Genomic DNA, 21,282 nt, shown 5'->3' with positions numbered 1-21,282 from the left:
GTTATACTCTTGGGTATTTATCCATTTGGGTTGAAAACTTATGCCCACACAAAAAGTTGCAGGTGAATATTTACAACAGCTTTATTCATAATCAACAAAAAATGGAAGCAGCCAAGATGTCCTCAGTAGGTGAGTGGATAAAGAAACTATGGTACATCCATACAATGGAATATTGCTCAGTGAGGAAAAGAAATGAGCTATGAAGGCACAGAAAGACATGGATGAAACTTAAATGCATATTGCTAAGTGAAAGAAGTCAATCTGAAAAGGCTACATATTACATGATTCCAAGTATACAACATTCTAGAAATGGCAGAACTGTAGTGACAGTAGAAAGATCAGTGTTTGCTAGTGATTTGGGAGGAGGAGAGGAGATCAAACAGCTAAAGTACAGCAGATTTTTCTGGTGTCATGAAACGGTTCTCTAAGATACTTTAATGGTGGATACATGACCTTATGCATTTGTCAAAGCCTGTAGAAATTTACATAATAAAAAGTAAGCCTTAATATATGCAAATTTAAAAAAATCACTTAGGAGTTTAGAGGATCTCAGAAAGGAATGCAGACTGACAAGAGAATCTAACTGCATTACAAATACATGAAACAACCTCCCTAAAGAGGTGGGGGAAAAGGCACTGACCTAAGAAACTTTGGAAATGAGCCTGTAAGACTAAATGCAAAAGCAATTACACCTAATCATTGTACTTTAGTTGATAAAAATTGTTTCTCATTGGAGGTACACATTAAAAATTCTGATACCTCTATACATACATACTGGAATTGAATAATTAAGTAAATGGAGAGTTGATGGTTTGAAGCCAAACTTCTTGTTGAAGTAGAAACTTTCAGATAAGCAAGGGAAAGAAGCTGGAATGGTTCATTTGGTGATGGATTAGAGCTGGAAACATCAGTATGAACTCATCTTTAGCTTAATATAGACACAGATGGCACAGATGGTTACTTAGAGAAATATTTATAGATATATGCATATACACAGGTTTCTGTACACACATATATTTTTTTGCTGTGTCAGCTGAGAGGGACTAAAGGAAATGACCCCACAGTAGCAAGAAGTACACTTAGCCCCCAGATCTTTGTTTCTAATACTAGCCTCCAATAAAATGAACTATGGCTCCTCAGAAATGGCTGATTCTAGGACCATGGCAGGAGTTAGTCTAGAAAATACTTGAGTCTAGAAAATCTTGTAGTGCCAGAAAGTAAGAAAGTGCTCAGAAAAAGAAAAAAAAAATCCACATCGATGGGAGCCAAAGGGGCATAGGAGCCAATTGAAAGAGCTTCCAATGGCCAAAGCTGGAACAATTTGAACAACAAAATAGTAAAATTGTATTGGATAATAACCCAAAGCATAAAATAAATATACATGAGTTCAGACTCTCTGTCCTCAAGGAGAAGGAGCTTAACTTCCCACTCCCTAGGTGTGGGCTGCACATGGTGACTTCCTTACAAATAGTTGAGTATGAAAAGGAGAGGGTGCAATGGTAACTTTACATTGGAGAAACTTGAAGAACATAATCTCAGCCTCAGCCTTGATCAGGGTCAACATCAACAGTAATAAGTCATATTAATAATATATACCAGCTGGGCATAGTGGTCATGCCTGTTAATTCCAGCACTTTGGGGGGCCAAGGAGTTCAAGACCAGCCTGGGCAACATAGTGAGACCCTTTTCATTTTGTAGACAAAATAAAAAGTAAAACATTAGCCACGCATGATGGTATACACCTGTAGTTCCAACTACTTGGGTTGCTCAGGTGGGAGGATTGCTTGAGCCCAAGAGTTTGAGGTTAGGATGAGCTATGATTGCACCACTGAAACTCAGCCTGGATGACAGAGTGAGACCTGGTCTCAAAAAAAAAAAAAAAAAAAAAGGAGTTATCTTAACCTCCATCTAATCATGAGAAAAATATCAGACAAATTGTAATAGAGGGTCATCCTACAAAATAACTGATGGGTATTCCTCAAAACTGTCAAGTCATCAAAAACAAGGCAAGTCTGAGAAACTGTCACAGCCAAGAGGAGCCTCAGGCGGTATGACAGCTAAATGTAATATGGTATCCTCCATGGGATCCTGGAACAGAAAAAGGACATTAGATAAAAACTAAGGGAAACCTGGATAAAATAGGGGCTTTAGCTACTAAGAATATGTTTATATTTGTTGATTAATTGTAACAAATGTACTAGACTAACACAAGATGTTAACAATAGGGGAAACTGGGTATGGGGTATATGAGAACTCTCTGTACTATCTTGTTAATTTTTCTGTAAATCTAAAACTGTCCTAAAAAATGAAAGCATCATTTTAAGACCTCAGAATAATCCAGTGGTTTCTGTCTCTCCTGCAGTTTTGACAGTGTTTCCTGCCTTGCTGACTCTTCTTCCCTCTCTGACATCACCTTTGATGGCAATCCCATAGCTCAAGAGTCATGGTACAAACACACTGTCCTTCAGAATATGATGCAGCTGCGCCAGCTAGATATGAAGAGAATCACGGTGAGAACCCTTCCAAAGTGTTCACCATGTTGTTGTCCTTAGTGTGGATTAGGAAATTGGGGGGCATATTATTTGCTTGAAATGCTTCTTAATTTTACTGAACCATGGGTTATCATGATTGTATACTTCATAATTGCAGTTACGTAGTTTTTACTGCCTGACCCCATCCTCAGTTTAATTGAGCAGGACTTTAAAAATTCCTAGCCTTCTATTAATCATCATGTTTATTTTTCATTCTTGCTTAATATCCAACTAATAATTTATTTTGAAATGAATGGGTGAGAATTTTGTTAAGTTACAAAGCGTAGTGGTTAAGAGCATGGACACTGGAGCCAGATTGCCTGCATCTGAATTCTGGCTTGACTGCTTTCTAGCCATAGGCCTTTGACAATGTATTTAACCTTTGTATACCTCATTTTACTCAAAGTAAAATGGGGATCAGAATTATGTCATAGTGTTGTCGTGAAGATAAAATAAAGTACTACACCTTAGAAAATAAGGTACTACACCTTAGACTGCGAGGCTCTTAGGAGGCATTTGTATGTAGTTGTTATTGTTGATGTTATACCTCCCAAAGTAGCTACCTCTTTTTATTCATTGTATCTCCATGTTAAGATATTTTCTACACTTAGATGTTTTAATATGGTTTCTGATCTAAGTGGAATGCTATGCATAATATCCCCCTCTTTTTAGGTGTACAATGTGTATTAGCATATTATGGGCTCCAAGAAGTTCTGTAATTAAATAAACTTATTTAACTTTGTTTCTTTGACCAGGTTTATTTGTTATTAGAAAATGCATTTTAATAATCTCAGTTCGATAGTCTCTGACCTAGAAAAATATCCTAAGCCTCTACCTATTTTCTCTCTTCTGAACTGCTGTTTTTCATGTGAATTCTGATGATCACCTAGGTTTATGCAGTTGCCAACTGACCTATTTCTTTGTATATTAGGATCACAATGTGTGCAGGTTTCATTTATGCCTCAGCAATACTGTGGACCTCTAAGGTGGCTAGCAAATAGCTAAAAGTGTGGATGAATTGATGGATACCAGAGGTCTTCTAGGGTTCTGCCTCTCTCTCTATTCCATGGTGGAGCTATGGTTCTTTGTCCTCTTAGTTAATTTGGCTCTATAGTGTCAACACTGTTTCATACTTTTGTGGTGACTCTTTACCCTTATTGCCATGTCTTTCTTAGTTAAGCATCTTTGCTACTTCTTAAATTGCTCTTTCTAATGAGGTTGACATGAGTGGGATAAGATTTAGAGCTAGCTCATTTATATAAATTAGTACTTAATTATGTGGTATGTTCCTCATAGTGAATTTATTTGTCAGTCTTGTCTACCCAAACAATATATAGTCTTTAAGGGCAGAAACCATTCTTCTTTCTTGCCTGGCACCTACAGATTACTAACATCTAATTCTCACACCACATTCAACTTTTACTAGTTATATCAATATTGTTCTTTATAGCATAAAGATGCAATTTAGAATTATACATTGCATTATAGATGAATTTTGTTGTCATGTCTCTAAAGTCATCATTTTTCTGGAACTATTTCTCATTCTTTCTTTGATTTTTGTGACTGATATTTATGAAGATTACAGGTCAGTATTTTTGTAGAATGACCCTCAATTCAGATTTTTTGATGTTTCCTCATGATTAATTTTTACTTATAGGTTTTTGGCATTAATATCATATTAGTGATTTTGTATTCTTCTCATTGCATCTTAGACCAGCATGTTTTACAACATGTTATTCATATTTATCTCTTTATTGAGGATGCTTACTTCAGGAAGATTTCTGTCAAACTTTTCTTTGTGAAGTTTCTCTTTTTCTCTTTGTAATCCCATTCCTCATAAAAATTTAAATTTATTCATTCATTCATATCTATATGGACTTATGGTATTTAGTCTCACCTTTTGTTTATAATTTTTTAGTAATTTTAATGTGGAAACTGTAGCTTTTTAAAGGACTTTTTATAACAAATGTCAGCAAACAGCCTATGAGCTGGCTACCTGTTTTTGTAAATAAAGTTGTATTGGAACACAGTGATGCCCATTCATTTATGTATTATCTATGTCTGCTTTGATGCTGCAATGGCAGAGTCAGGTAGTTGCTATGGATACTATATGGCCTACAAGCCCAAAATATTTATTATCTGGCTGAAAAAGTTTGCTGATGCCAATAACTATTTTTGCTTTTTAAGAAACAATATTTTTTTTTTTTTTTTTTTTGAGATGAAGTCTGGCTCTGTCACCCAGGCTGGAGTGCAGTGGCCAGATCTCAACTCACTGCAAGCTCCGCCTCCCAGGTTTACGTCATTCTCCTGCCTCCGCCTCCCAAGTAGCTGGGACTATAGGCGCCCGCCTCGTCGCCCGGCTAGTTTTTTGTATTCCTTAGTAGAGACGGGGTTTCACCGTATTAGCCAGGATGGTCTCGATCTGCTGACCTTGTGATCCGCCCGTCTCGGCCTCCCAAAGTGCTGGGATTACAGGCTTGAGCCACCACGCCCGGCCAAGAAACAATATCTTAATTGAATTTTTGTGTAAATTACCATATAAACATTCTCACCGTGGTGGATTACACAAATATTTAATGAACTTCTGTGCATTAGGGCAGTGGTTCCTAAACTGCATGCAGAGGATGCTGCAGTGAACTCATAGGGAGTGACTATTTTTAACTTCCAAGGGAAACAGTGAGATTTGACATCTGTGAGACTGTGAGCAAATTAGTAGCTCAAACAGTTTACCATTTCAACATTAGTTCACACTATATTTCTTTCAATCACATCCTGTCTTTGAAAAGCTGAATTTTCAGTAGTTGTTGTAATAAAAATAAATACCTTGCCAAAATCAGTGTAGAACAGGAAATGAGGGTGGCAGTGTCCAATATGATTCTCTGTTTGAGAAGTTGTATAACATCCTCCTGGTTCTACACATTCCATTGATAAGTAGTTGTGGTTATTTAAAAATGATATAAATTTTTTTCTTTCTATTTACATATATTATTTTTTAATTGCTACTAAATTGCTAGACCATGAATACATACTAAATTGTTTGGACCTAACTATTTAGTAAACAGAGTTGTCACATATTTCTTTTGGCCTAGAGGCACTGGGAAAAAATCCCTGAGATTCTTAGGTATCTTGAACTCAGGAGTTTCTGTACTAGGATATATATTAGACAATATAGATGAAAAGAGCAAAATCACAGTTCGTGCTCTAAAGTTACTTGCAGTCATCTGCAGAGGCAACCATGCAGCCGGATTACAATGCAAAATGGCAGTCTAGAGAGATGAGATTGCTAGATGGATCAATAGAGATATATGTTTGTGTCAACACACTTATACTCAGGGCAAAGTGATATCAAAGAGCAAAGCAATCCCAAGTCTACCTGAAAAACAAAAAAGTTCCAAAGGAGAAAATGATTGACTCAAGACTTTAAGAGTGGTAAAGAAGAAGGAGAATGTATTTGTGGAGAATAAAGGCATGCAAAATGCAGAAGGAAGCTGAGAGAATATAGCAGCTGATAGCAGTTTAAAATGGCTAAGCATTGAATGTACATGGCTGAGGGGCATAGAGGGAGACAAATATGTCTGACAGGCAAGGAGAGGCAAGGGCTAGGGCATTTTATATCATAATAAGGAGTTTAGATTTTTGTCTTGGACGTAGTAGGAGAAACCCTTGAAGAGTTTAAGGTAGTTAAATTGGATTTGCCTATTAAGAAGACTGTCTTTGTGGGTTCAGCCTTGAAGATGGATTGGAGAGGATGTGATGGGTGATGAGATGAGAAGCAAGGAGATTAATCAGAGTAAGACTCTGGGCATCTGATCCAGAGGAATGGCAAGAGATAATATGATGCCATCTGTCACTGGCCTCAACTCCTATTTTGCTTTATCTTTCTTAAGAAGAATGGGTTTTAGTTTGTAAAGATTACGTAAAGATTAATAAGATAAAAGTGAAACTTAGGATAGGTGAATAAATAAGTTGGAACTCAGGCCCACATCTAGAGCAAGGGTTGGCAAATTTTGTCTATAAAGGACCTGATAGTAAATATTTTAGTCTTTGGGGCCTGCATATTCTCTGTTGAAACTACTCAATTCTCCCATTGTAGTATGAAAAAAGGCATGGGCAATACATATATGAATAAGCATGACTCTGTTCCAAGAGAATGTTATTTAGAAAAACAGGTGGCTGACTTTGGCTGTGGCCTAGAGTTTGGCAGTCCTTAATCTAGAGCACTGAATAAATCGCTGAGCCATTGGGAGTTGTGTCTAGGTAGGGGTATAGAATAATGGAGCAACTGAAAGGTAAGATGAACTAACCTTTTTTTTTTTTTTTTTTTGCAATATTACTTTATTTATTTATTTATTTTTTATTATACTTTAAGTTCTGGGATACATGTGCGGAACGTGCAGGTTTGTTACATAGGTATACATGTGCCATGGTGGTTTGCTGCACCCATCAATGCGTAATCTGCATTAGATATTTCTCCTAATGCTATCCCTCTCCTTGCCTCCATACCCCAACAGGCCCTGCTGTGTGATGTTCCCCTCCCTGTGCCCATGTGTTCTCGTTGTTAAACTCCCACTTATGAGTGAGAATATGCAGTGTTTGGTTTTCTGTTCCTGTGTTAGTTTGCTGAGAATGATGGTTTCCAGCTTCATCTATGTCCCTGCAAAGGACATGAACTCATTCTTTTTTATGGTTGCATAGTATTCCATGGTGTATATGTGCCACATTTTCTTTATCCAGCCTCAGATTGATGGGCATTTTGGTTCCAAGTCTTTGCTATTGTGAATAGTGCTGCAATAAACATATGTATGCATGTGTCTTTATAGTAGAATGACTTATAATACTTTGGGTATATACCCAGTAATGGGATGGCTGGGTCAAATGGCATTTCTAGTTCTAGATCCTTGAAGAATTTCCACACTGTCTTCCACAATGGTTGAACTAATTTACACTCCCACCAACAGTGTAAAAGCATTCCTATTTCTCCACATTCTCTCCAGCGTCTGCTGTTTCCTGACTTTTTAATGATCACCATTCTAACTGGTGTGAGATGGTATCTCATTGTGGTTTGATTTGCATTTCTCCAATGACCAGTGATGATGAGCTTTCCTTCATGTTTGTTGGCTGCATAAATGTCTTCTTTTGAGAAGTGTCTGTTCATATGCTTCCCTCACTTTCTCATGGGGTTGTTTGTTTTTCTCTTGTAAATTTGTTTATGTTCCTTGTAGATTCTGGATATTAGCCCTTTGTCGGATGGATCGATTGCAAAAATTTTCTTCTGTTCTGTAGGTTGCCTGTTCACTCTGATGATAGTTTCTTTTGCTGTGCAGAAGCTCTTTAGTTTCGTTAGATCCCATTTGTCAATTTTGGCTTTTGTTGCCATTGCTTTTGGTGTTTTAGTCATGAAGTCTTTGCCCATGCCTATGTCCTGAATGGTATTGCCTAGGTTTTCTTCTAGGGTTTTCATGGTTTTAGGTCTTACATTTAAGTCTTTAATCTCTTTTGAGTTGATTTTTGTGTAAGGTGTAAGGAAGGGGTCCAGTTTCAGTTTTCTGCATATGGCTAGCCACTTTTCCCAACACCATTTATTAAATTGGGAATCCTTTACCCATTGCTTGTTTTTGTCAAATTTGTCAAAGATCAGATGGTTGTAGATGTGTGGCATTATTTCTGAGGCCTCTGTTCTGTTCCATTGGTCTATATATCTGCTTTGGTACCAGTACCATGTTGTTTTGGTTACTGTAGCCTTGTAGCATAGTTTGAAGTCAGGCAGCATGATGCCTCAAACTTTATTCATTTTCTTAGGATTGTCTTGGCTATGTGCGCTCTTTTTTGGTTACATATGAAATTTAAAGTAATTTTTTCTAATTCTATGAAGAAAGTCAGTGGTAGCTTGATGGGAATAGCATTAAATATATAAATTACTTTGGGCAGTATGGCCATTTTCCCGATGTTGATTCTTCCTATCCACAAGCATGGAACATTTTTCCATTTGTTTAGATTTTGAGTGCGTTTCTTAATCCTGAGTTCTAATTTGATTGCACTGTGGTCTGAGAGACTGTTTGTTATGATTTCCATTCTTTTGCATTTGCTGAGGAATGTTTTACTTCCAATTATGTGGTCGATTTTAGAATAAGTGTGATGTGGTGCTGAGAAGAATGTATATTCTGTTGATTTGGTGTGGAGAGTTCTGTAGATGTCTATTAGGTCCACATGGTCCAGAGCTGAGTTCAAGTCCTGAATATCCTTGTTAAATTTCTGTCTCGTTGATCTGTCTAATATTGACAATGGGGTGTTAAAGTCTCCCACTATTATTCTGTGGGAGTCTAAGTCTCCTTGTGGGTCTCTAAGAACTTGTTTTATGAATCTGGGTGCTCCTATATTGGGTGCATATATATTTAGGATGGTTAGCTTTTCTTGTTGCATTGATCCCTTTATTATTATGCAATGCCCTTCTTTGTCTTTTTTGATCTTTGTTGGTTTAAAGTCTATTTTGTCAGAGACTAGGATTGCAACCCCTGCTTTTTTTTTTTTTTTTTTTTTTTTTTTGCTTTATTTTCCTTGGTAAGTCTTCCTCTATCCCTTTATTTTGAGCCTATGTGTGTCTTTGCACATGAGATGGGTCTCCTGAATATAGCACACCGATGAGTCTTGACTCTTTATCCAATTTGCCAGTCTGCTTCTTTTAATTGGGGCATTTAACCTGTTTACATTTAAGGTTAATATTGTTATGTATGAACTTGATCCTGTAATTATGATGCTAGCGGGGTTTTTTTGTCCATTAGTTGATACAGTTTCTTCATAGTGTCAATGGTCTTTACATTTTGGTTTGTTTTTGCAGTGGCTGGTACTGTTTTTTCCTTTCCATATTTAGTGCTTCCTTTAGGAGGTCTTGTAAGGCAGGTCTGGTGGTGACAAAATCGCTCAGCATTTGCTTGTCTGTAAAGGATTTTATTTCTCCTTCGCTTATGAAGCTTAGCTTGGCTGGATATGAAATTCTGGGTTGAAAATTCTTTTCCTTAAGAATGTTGAATATTGGCCCACACTCTCTTATGGCTTGTAGGGTTTCTGCGGGGAGATCCAATATTAGTCTGATGGGCTCCCTTTTGTGGATAACCCGACCTTTCTCTCTGGCTGTGCTTAACATGTTTTCCTTCATTTCAACCTTGGTGTATCTGACAATTATGTGTCTTGAGGTTGATTTTCTCGAGGAGTATCTTTGTGGTGTTCTGTGTATTTCCTGAATTTGAATGTTGGCCTGTCTTGCTAGGTTGGGGGAGTTCCCCTGGATAATATCCTGAAGTGTGTTTTCCAGGTTGCTTTCATTCTCCCCATCACTTTTAGGTACAGCAATCAAATGTAGCTTTGGTCTTTTCACATAGTCCCATATTTCTTGGCTGCTTTGTTCATTCCTTTTCACTCTTTTTTTTCTCTAATCTTGTCTTCACGCTTCATTTTGTCAAGTTGATCTTCAGTCTCTGATATCCTTTCTTCTGCATGATCGATTCAGCTATTGATACTTGTGTATGCTTCATGAAGTTCTTGTGCTGTGTTTTTCAGCTCCATCAGGTCATTTATATTCTTCTCTAAACTGGTTATTCTTGTTAGCAGTTCCTATAACATTTTTTCAAGGTTCTTAGCTTCATTCCGTTGGGTTAGAACATGCTCCTTTAGCCTGGAGGAGTTTGTTACTACCCACCTTCTGAAGCCTACTTCTGTCAGTTTGTCAAACTCATTCTCCGTCCAGTTTTGTTCCCTTGCTGGTGAGGAGTTGTGATCCTTTGGAGAAGAGGCATTCTGGTTTTTGGAATTTTCAGCCTTTTTGCGCTGGTTTTTCCTCATCTTCGTGGATTTATCTACCTTTGGTCTTTGCTGTTGGTGACCTTCGGATGGAGTTTTTGCGTGGTTGTCCTTTTTGTTGATGTTGATGCTATTGCTTTCTGTTTGTTTGTTTTCCTTGTAACAGTCAGGCCCCTCTTCTGCAGGTCTGCTGGAGTTTGCTGGAGGTCCACTCCAGACCTTGTTTGTCTGGGTGTCACCAGCAGAGGCTGCAGAACAGCAAACATTGCTGCCTGCTCTTTCCTCTGGAAGCTTCGTCCCGGAGGGGCACCCGCCAGATGCCAGACGGAGCTCTCCTGTATGAAGTGTCTATCAACCCCTGCTGGGAGGTGTCTCCCCATCAGGAGGCAAGGGGGTCATGGACCCACTTGAGGAGGCAGTCTGTCCTTTAGCAGAGCTCGAGCGCTCTGCTGGGAGATCTGCTGCTCTCTTCAGAGCTGGGAGGCAGGAACATTTAAGTCTGCTGAAGCTGCACCCACAACCACCACTTCCCGCAGGTGCTCTGTCCCAGGGAGATGGGAGTTCTATCTATAAGCCCCTGAGTGTGGCTGCTGCCTTTCTTTCAGAGATGCTGTGCTCAGAGAGGAGGAATGTAGAGAGGCAGTCTGTCTACAGTGACTTTGCAGCATGGTGGGTTTTCTTATCTCAAAAGTAGAGAATATAAATTCCAGAAATCGTGGCAGTCAACTTGATGTTGATTATGAAATAAATTTAAATTGCATTATTAAAAGATGGTTTGTGGCCCAGCATGGTGGCTCACTCCTGTAATCCCAGTACTTTGGGAGGTTGAGGTGGGCAGATCATGAGGTCAGGAGATTGAGACCATCCTGGCCAACATGGTAAAATCCCATCTCTACTAAAAATACAAAAAATAACTGAGCATGGTGGTGTGTGCCTGTAATCCCAGCTACTCAGGAGGCTGAGGCTGGAGAATCACTTGAACCAGGGAGTTGGAGGTTGTGGTGAGCCAAGATCACACCACTGCACTCCAGCCTGGCGACAGAAGCAGACTCTGTCTCAAAAGAAAATAATAAAATAAAATAAAAAGATGGTTTGTGAGTACTTAGGAATTGGTCACTAGGAGGCAGCATTAGCTCACTAAAAAACAATTCATGCCAGAAAAAAATTAGTTTCCTGCCCTCGAAATTACAAATAAACCTTGTCAGAGGAGTGCTATAGACAGTGTTTTGGTATTTAAGCAAAACATTTGACAAAGTGTTTCATGGCATCATTTTGAGTAAATTATATGACATGGTTATATAGATTTTTGATTCAAGTGTACTTACAGAATATGAAGTAATGGATTAATGCTAGCCTTTAGAGAAATCTGTACTGGCATGCCATGAGGCTTTTTTCCTCCGGCCCATTCTATTCACATTTTTATTAATGTCTAAGAGAAAATATTCGTTATTCTGGTAAAGTATGTGAATGACAGAAACTAGAGAAATTAGAGTTCTTGATATATTGGTTGATCAAATGAGAATCCAAAAGTACCTCTGTAGTCTAGAACAGCTTCTGGCAAACTACAGCCTATGAGCTAGATCCATCTGGCAGCCCACTTTTTGTACAAGTCTCAAGCTAATAATGGTTTTTATATTTTCAAAGCATTGTAAAAAAAAAAAAAGAAAGAAAGAACAACAAAGAAGGATATGAGATAGAGATCACATATAGCTCACAAAGCCTAAAATATTTATTATACTATCTGATTCTTTACAGAAAAAAGTTTGTTTATGCCTAGTCTAGAAAAGTAAGCAGAATTCAACTACATAAAAAAATAGATGAATTGAAAATCCTGGACTTTATTCCATAACAACAATCAAGCAAAGCAATTCTTAGTACAAATGTAGTATTATAGAAGATTAGACTTAGCAGCATGTGTTAAAGTGACTTGGAATTGCCAAATTCAAGTTGAATTAATTATGAGATGTGATTATTAAAAGTTAATATGGCTTAAAACTATTCATTTATGGAAAAAGAGAATTCAGAAAATGGAGACAGTCCCATCCCATTTTTTTCTACAATGGTCAGATTACACCTGAACTATTACTAGTTGTAGAGGGCAGACAACAAACTAGAGCATTTCCAAAGAATCTGACATGATTAGTTGACAAAGGAGAAGACATAAGGAAGATATCCCAGTGATCTTCACCTGTTTTCACAACTATTCACAAAAAGAGAGAATAGACACATGTTGAGGAGCTAGAACAAGGACCCTTGTATAGAAAATTCTGGGAGGCAGAATTTTCTCTTTTTTATTTCTAAGGCAGCATTTTGTGAATGCAGGCAGTATTCTCACAATTCTGAAACAGGGCCGGGCATGGTGGCTCATGCCTGTAATCCTGGCACTTTGGGAAGCTGAGGCAGGTAGATTGCTTGAGGTCAGGAGTTCAAGCCCAGCCTGGCTAACATGGCAAAACCCTGTCTCTACAAAAAATATAAAAAATTTAGCCGTGTGTGGAGGCACGCACCTGTAGTCCCAGAGACTTGGGGGACTGAGGCAGGAGGATCACTTGAACGCAGGAGGTCAAAGCTGCAGTGAGCCAAGATCTCACCACTGTACTCAAGCCTGGGGGACAGAATGAGACCCTGTCTCAAAACAAAACAACAACACAGTTCAGAAACAAACAATGTCTAAAGTTTTCACCTCAAGCTCACGTTTAATTGGCTTAGTGTGAACTTGTTTACAATTTGCTCTTCACAAAAAAAAAAAAAAAAAAAAAAAAAAAAAAAAAAATGGAGCTCATCTCATCTCAGATGTAAGTTTTCTGTTTTGGTAGACATTACTTAATGTTCACCAATATGCTCTGGTTCCTCTCCTTTTTGACATGCGGGAAGATGTTTGGCCAATGAAATGTGAGCAGAAATAATGTATATAATTTCCAGGCAGAAGCATTTAAAAGTGTAATTCTCATGCTTCCTTCCCATGTGGTAGTCACTGTGGAAGCCTATATAAAGTTGAGGATGCCATCAGATCGTAGCACTCAGGAATACTTAGCTACTACATTGAAGACAGTTACAGTGTTCTTTGCGTGATCAAGAACTAAACTTTTTTAAAATCATAAGCCAGTGAAAGTTTTGAAGTTGTTACAGCAACATAACCTACCCTGTTCTGGCTATTTCCCTCTTACAGCTGGTATCCCTGGACCAGAAGTCAGGGGACATGACTTCTAATCTTCACTCTAACACTAGGTGTGACCCTGCAAAAAACTCAGTTTTGTTTGCTGAAAGTGATTATTTGAGTAAAAATTATTGACCGTCTCTTTGAGGGAAAAAACCTTATGATTTTAAAGTCTGTTTTAATATTTTATATGTTCAAAGAAAATAATGTTTATAACTAAAGTATATGGTTAAAACACACCTTGTCATTTGATTTTTAAAATTTCATAAAATAAATTGCTGCCTATATTAGCACTACTATTATTTATTTTGGATCAAATCTTCTTGGGTAATATATGCATTGTTTTGGCCTTAATATCTGCTAACAAAGTATAATCTAGGTTATCAAACACCTGTTAAATCACTGCATGGCTTCATTGACTTGAAATCATTTCTATATTGGGTCTACATGGCCAAAACGAAGTGAGGAAAAAAGTAGTTTTTTGTCCCAGATTCCCCCCCAACTTATTTAATTTTTTTTAAAATTTTTTGCTGTATAAAGAATATGGCTTTTGTCCCAGAAATTGGACTATTATCAAGAAGATGCCAGAATTTTAGTTTTTCTTTCTTACCAACAGATTTATAACTTATCTTCACAATTAGAGGTTTATTTTTATTTCTAAGTTTAGTTACTCAGTAATTATTTGGGCTACAATATAGCTCTCAGATACATAAATTCCTTAAAACATTCAGTATTTGAATTGATTTGGTGTAAATCCAGTTTTCCAAGGTTTAGCTTTCCTTTAAAGCCCTACTGCCTTTAATAGAAGCTCAAATTCTTTTCAAAAATCTGATGAAATCATCTCATAAGTATGTGTAGTACGTGATCCATACAGTTTCCAGTACTGTTTGAAATTGGCTCTTTGAAAAACCGATCTGTTTCTAGTTCACATTTTATAGATGAGTCAACAATTGAACATCAATATATTTTGCTCTTTTAAACACTTTATTCTGAAATACATTATACTCTGTAGGTACCAAATCAGTATTTACTGAATAAAAGAATTTAACAGAATTATTAAACCAGCTATTGTGTGAGGCTAGGATTCAAAGTTCTGCATTTTTAATTTAGTTTATTTCTCCTCATTACCTCTATTTAGTTTTTAAAAGTTAAGAATAATTATTTTCCAGCAGAGCATTGGTGGCTCATGCCTGTAATTGCAGCACTTTGGGAGGCTGAAGTGGGCAGATTACTTGAGGTTAGGAGTTTGAGACCAGCCTGGCCAGCATGGTAAAACCCTGTCTCCATTAAAAATATAAAAATTAGCCTGCCATGGTGGCACATGCCTGTTATCCCAGCTTCTCGGGAGGCTAAGACATGAGAATTGCTTGAACCCAGGAGATGGAGATTGCAGTGAGCCGACATTGCACCACGGCACTCCAGCCTGGGCAACAAGCAAGACGCAAGACTCTGTCTTAAAATAATAATAATAATAATTATTATTTTCCATATTGTAAAAGACACTTAAAAGTCACTAAAATTACATTACATTTCCATTTCCATTTCCATTTCCTTTAAAACAACTAAAACATATGGCAGATCACTTCTGAGTTCTAAACTCTTCTTTATCTATCTAAAATCAGTAAAATTAATTTAAATATATCTTTATTATAAAAAAATATGAATTTTGTTTCTAGCAGGCCATGGCTTCTGGTCCTGATCCTGGCCTTGTCACTAGCTATGTGACCTCATATAAGTTACTAATGTCTTGGAGCATTCGTTTCCTTATTTCTAAAATTAGAATTGTCTAGTGTATGCTTTCTCAGTTTTCTTTTTTAACTCTGTGTTGGTTTCTGTTTGTGCATTTTTAAATATAATTATTTAATCTAGGGTTTTTCTTTGTTTTCAGGAGCATGTATAATGGCCCATCCTCTAGAACACATTTTCATAGTCTCTGACCTTTTTTAATTCTAATATAACATATATATACTGGTCTGCATAGGCTAGATTGTGCTGCAATAACAACTTCTTTAACTTCAGTGAATTAAAACAACAAAGTTTATTTCAGGCTTCTAATACCTGTCTGCTTATGATGTGTGATTTTGCATCTTTGCTCTGTGTTGTCCTCATTCTAGTACTCAGGCTTTCAAAGTACCCACCTGTGGAATTTTGCAGGTGCTATAGCAAGGTGAGAGACAGAATAGTTGTATCATACATTGTCTTTGAAAGTTTTCAACCAGAAGTAAATACATGTCACTTTTGTCCATATGACATTGGCCAAAGCAAGTCACATGGCCACATCTAACTTCAAGGGGGCTAGAAGTGCTATCTCACAATGTGTCTTGGACATGTGAAGACACAAGAATATTTGGTGAACAGCTTTCATGACTAACCATCAGGTTTTAAATCAAATATTGAAATCTGGTAGGAGTGTAAATTAGAACTGCATTTATGGAGGGCAGTTTGCAGACATATCAAAAGGATAGAAATATGTCTACCATTTGATGTAGCAGTTTCAGCTTTAATAAATTACTGAACAGACATGGTTCATACATTCATAGAGCTTATTTTATGGCATGGGAGGCATGAGGGATAGCACCAGAAATAATTAAAATGAAACAGGTTAAGTGCTATGATAGAGAAGTATGTAGGGTGATACTAAAACATATAGAAAACATTCTCATCCTCTATTTTCCAGTTGACTGATCCTGTCTTCAGCTGTGTATAATCTGCTATTAAATCTCCCTTTGTTGAATTTTAAATTTCAATTCTTAGAATTTTTTGTTTCTAAAAGAGTAATTCTTCATATCTGCTAAGTTACTTGTTATGGTTTCCTACCTCTGAAGATGTTTTCAAGCTTGTCTTTTATGAATAAATTGTTTTCTCAAATTATCTTATCATTTTGAGAATCTGAAAATCTTTTGGTAATGAAAATTAAAAGTTACGTGGTTATAATTTATTAAAATCAGACAGTCTTCAGGGGGAAAAATGGTCCAGATTGTGTATATAGATTATAACCTTTAAAAAATTGCTCATAGTGAATATTATCAACTGATACACAGAAATTGTAAGATTTGAGTTAGGTGTATGGGATTATGACTGATTTTTAAACATTTTTGTAAACTGTCTATGTTATTTTGTCGATTCTACTTTTTCGAGCTTTGTTGAGGTATGATTGACAAAACTATATAAAATTAAGGTGTACAGTGTGGTGATTTGATATATATTATAAAATGATTACCACAATCAAGTTAGTTAACATTTCTATCACTTCACCTAATTATCTTTTTTTTTTTTTTTTTTTTTTGTAGTGAGAACATTTAAGATCCATTCTCTTAGCAAATGCCAAGATTATAATACAGGATTATTAACTACGGTCATCATGCTATATTTCATAGCTTTTAGAATTTAAAAAATGAGACTGGGCAACACAACTTAAAAACAAACCAAAAGTAATTATATTAATGGAGAATAATTTATTAATATAATTGGAGTTTTAAAAGATATTTACCCTTGTTTTTTTAATCAAAAAAGTTCTGACTTTCTATCACAGATCCAGTCAATATTGTTAGATGTATTACTTTTATCCTTCTTACCTTGATGATAGAAAGTTTAAACCTATGTGGAACCATGATGCACAGAGTACAAAAGGAAAATTATGCAAACATACATCTCCTTTTCTTCTCATTCTTTTTCCTTTCTTTTTTTTTTTTTTTTTTTTTTTTTGAGGCGGAGTCTCGCTCTGTCGCCCGGACTGGAGTGCAGTGGCCAGATCTCAGCTCACTGCAAGCTCCGCCTCCCGGGTTTACGCCATTCTCCTGCCTCAGCCTCCCGAGTAGCTGGGACTACAGGCGCCCGCCACCTCGCCCGGCTAGTTTTTGTATTTTTAGTAGAGACGGGGTTTCACCGTGTTAGCCAGGATGGTCTCGATCTCCTGACCTTGTGATCCGCCCGTCTCGGCCTCCCAAAGTGCTGGGATTACAGGCTTGAGCCACCGCGCCCAGCTCTTTTTCCTTTCTTGTATGAGCTAGGTTCATGTCACCTCCAGAGCTGGGAACAGAGTTAGGAATGCACAGATTTTTAGCATTAGGAGGGAAGAAGAAAATAAAGAGAAACATACTAACTTTTTCTTTGAGAGTGTATTTTCTGCTAGCAAATACTATGCCTCTCAAGAAGAAAACTGTACTTAATAGGACCAATGATATTTAGCATTAAAAAATGGTTAAACTCTTCATAATACTTTTTGGAAAATGTCTTTTAGGAAGAAGAAAGGCGTATGGCATCTGTTTTAGCCAAAAAAGAGGAAGAGAAGAAGCGGGAAAGTCATAAACAATCTTTGCTTAAGGTATTTTCTCTGATGTCTACGTGGATGTGTGTGCACACATAGACACACATACCCCAAAGCTGGCTAGCTAGTCTACTGGAAAAGTGGTTTCTAAACTTTGTAAGTTTTTTATTCCTATCAACAGAATGTATGCACCCCTAAAAGTTTTACAACTTATTATCTATAAGTAAACCTGTACTTAAGAAATACAGTATTATATACATTATAGAATAAATGCAAAAGCTAGTTTTAAAAGGAAGAGATGAAAAATAAATATAATTGAAGTTATAATACTTTTAGTTCGTACCAGTGCATCATCTTGTGTATCCCATGGCATATTCACTTCATTTTGGAATGTACTGTAATTGACTGTCATTTTTACTGATATATTTTAATGAGCTCTGCTATGTTTTTTTTATGATAGCTTTTTAAATTTAAAAAGTTTATGATATAGAAGTGATAAAGATTTTGTGGAACTTAGGAATGCAAATTTGTTTTAAACTGGTTTTAAGTGATTTAGCAGATATTAATTTCCTTAAATAAAATATTCTCTTTTAAATATTTTAGATTAACATCACAAAGTATAAATAAAGACAGCTTAAAGTTTATAGTTCATAATATGTATCATGCTATGTTCTAAAATTAAGGACATCACCCTGATTATCATTACTCATTCATGTTCTATATAGATGCTTTTCTTTTTAAAATTAAAATGGCACTCAGAATTCAAAAGAAATGACTAGCCAGGCAAGGTGGTATGTACCTGAAGTTTTAACTACTTGGGAGGCTAAGACAGAGGATTGCTTGAGTCCAGGAATTAAGTCCAGCCCGAGGAAAATAAGTGAGACAAAACAAAATGTCACTAAATAGGACTCTTTAGTTATGAGGTTTACTCCTTATATTTATTTTTAGTAAGGGGAAAAGCATGGGAGAATCAGGAGACCTAGGTTCTAGCCCTAGCTCAGATTTGGAATCATGATACAACAGACCCTCAGCATTTGCTGAGGATTGCTCATGCGACTCTAGATATTGATCATTAAGAAAATGGGATGGACATTCTCAGCAAACTAACACAGGAACAGAAAACCAAACACTGTATATTCTCACTCATAAGTGGGAGATGAACAATGAGAACACATGGACACAGGGAGGGGAACATCACACAGCGGGGCCTGTCAGAGGGTCGGGGGGCTAGGGGACGGATAGCATTAGGAGAAATACCTAATGTAGATGACGGATTGATGGGTGCAGCAAACCACTATGGCATGTGTATACCTATGTAACAAACCTGCACGTTCTGCACGTGTATCCCAGAACTTAAAGTACAATTTAAGAAAAAAGAAGAATGCAAAAAAAAAGAAGAATGCAAAAAAAAAGAAAAAAAGAAAATGGGATGGATTAGGTACAGGAAGAGTGTATAGATACTGTCTGCTGCCTTGTTGCTTTTCTATTTTTTTATTTTCCTTGTAACCTTAGAAGTGAAGGAAAGTGAAACTTGTGGCATATACTGGTGTGGTCTTGCCTGGACGATGAAAAATAGACTCAAATGACAGAAATTGGAATTTGGCACCTTCTAAAATATTTGTCACTTTAGCACAGACTTGGCCATTTATTGGCACCTAGCTATTAGAAACATAATTGTTGCTGATATCCCAAATGACTCTGTGATCTTTACACTTTACTTTGGGTACCCCCTTATGCCTTGCAGAATCTCTAGCATTCTCTAACCTTTCTTTTGCTTCTTTTTTTTTTTTTCCTCCAGAGATGCCCAGAGCCCTTATGTGTCCTCCTGGCCAGCTGTTAATCCCCACCTGACATTAAGACAGGCTATACTCCTGTCTTAAAATATATCTTCCCTTTTCCTGGCCCCAGTAAAATTAGTCATTCTCTTAGTCAGCCTGGTAATTATCTGATTTTAATAATCCAAATTAAAGAAGCTTAACTTTGGCACTAATATAGGAAAATGTTTGCATTTTCAAAGACTATCTTGTTATAAGTTTGTTAACATACTCAGTGGTCTAAAGATATTTTATGCCCTTTTTCTAAGCACTGCTATATCTACCTCATTCCGAATATTTCTTTTGCCTACCCCTGCCAGCCAGAAATTCAAATGCATGAAGCCAACATGAGAACCATCATCCATTAACTCACCGCCCTGGACTCTTTCAAAGTGGCCTTGATACTGAGTAAAAAAAAAAAAGAAAAAAAAAAAAAAAACAGAGTTGCTTAAACATTGGGTTGACATAGTCATCAGCAAGTAACTTAAATAGAATTCCTTCAAGTAAGAAGCCTTTTTATTATATGTTTTTATTTAATATTTAAAAAAATGTTTTTATTTAAAAATCGCAGATTTCTACTTGCTTTATATAAGGAGCACATGCATAGAATGTCAAAAAGTCCCCAAAGTATATACATATTAAATATAACCCGCTGAATTGTGCACACAAACTTGAAACACCAAAAAACAGAAAAAAAGAAAGCCAGGCCCAAAACATTTTTTTTTTTTTGAGATGGGGTCTTGCTGTGTTGCCCAGGCTGGAATGCAGTTCACAGGTGTGACCATAGCACACTACAGCCTTCAACTCCTGCAAGCAGTCCTCCTGCGTTAGCCTCCCAAGTAGTTGAGATTTCAAGTATGCACCACTGCGCTCCCCCAAAAAACATTTTTAAATCAGAAATAGAACTTTTAAAACTTTAGTTTTAATTAAACAAGCCATATTACTTTTTATTCCTATCTAATGTCATGCATACATGCTAAAATCTTAGATAACCAAAAATTACTCAAATATATGCAAACAGGTACAACTACAAAGAATTATTCTATGTGTACTGAAGGAGTGGACAGAGAATCTTCCTACTAGCCTTCTCTAGCTCCAGGGCCAGTAGGTAAAGAGGGGTCAGTGTCACACTCAGCTGATTTATCAATGCAGGATTGTAGTCTTAGTAAAGAGGAAAAGGAAAGTCTGTTTTCAGCATTCTGATCTAATTGATAAACTGTAATTAAGTAGTATCTTTTGATAATGGAAACTTTACCAGAATAGGGATTTTTTTTCTATTAATGTATATAAATTGAATAGAAACGTTTCAATTTAGCACAATTTCTTTCAGTAGTCTAGATCTGCTTTTTCACAACAGGGTTTCTATGAGAGGATTGAGCTCCAATGCTGTAAGTCAGTGGTTCTCAAAGTGAGGTCCATGAACTAGCAATATTAGAATACTTAGGAGCCTGGTAGAAATTCAAATTCTCAAACACTATTCCAAAAACTCTAAGTCAGCAATCGTTTTAACCTCCAGGTGATTTGAGGTACCCTGAAATTTGAGAACCACTACCTTAAGGCATCCATTGCTTATAATGAATTAATTTCTTTCCTATTCATCTGGAATGGTACTAGTTATCTAGAGACACTTCAACCCAGTACAATTTTTTTTTTTTTTTTTTTGAGGCGGAGTCTCGCTCTGTCGCCCGGACTGGAGTGCAGTGGCCGGGTCTCAGCTCA

At 36.8% G+C, this 21,282-nt stretch overlaps 1 protein-coding gene across 5 annotated transcripts in view; it reads left to right on the top strand.

The window, feature by feature from the left end:
• Window positions 1-21,282, top strand: part of LRRC49 (leucine rich repeat containing 49) — a 157,681-nt gene that overhangs the window by 72,043 nt on the left and 64,356 nt on the right. For all 5 annotated transcript variants that reach the window (XM_010363664.2, XM_030929760.1, XM_030929759.1 and 2 more), the window contains 2 exons: window positions 2,363-2,510; window positions 17,723-17,806. In XM_010363664.2, coding sequence (XP_010361966.1) covers window positions 2,363-2,510; window positions 17,723-17,806 — 232 coding nt within the window. The remainder of the gene's footprint in view (window positions 1-2,362; window positions 2,511-17,722; window positions 17,807-21,282) is intronic.

The sequence above is a fragment of the Rhinopithecus roxellana genome, chromosome 5, assembly GCF_007565055.1.
Source record: "Rhinopithecus roxellana isolate Shanxi Qingling chromosome 5, ASM756505v1, whole genome shotgun sequence".
NCBI classification, from domain to species: domain Eukaryota; kingdom Metazoa; phylum Chordata; class Mammalia; order Primates; family Cercopithecidae; genus Rhinopithecus; species Rhinopithecus roxellana.
The sequence above is the reverse complement of the archived record's forward strand: the minus strand, read 5'-3'. Positions and strand labels throughout refer to the sequence as shown.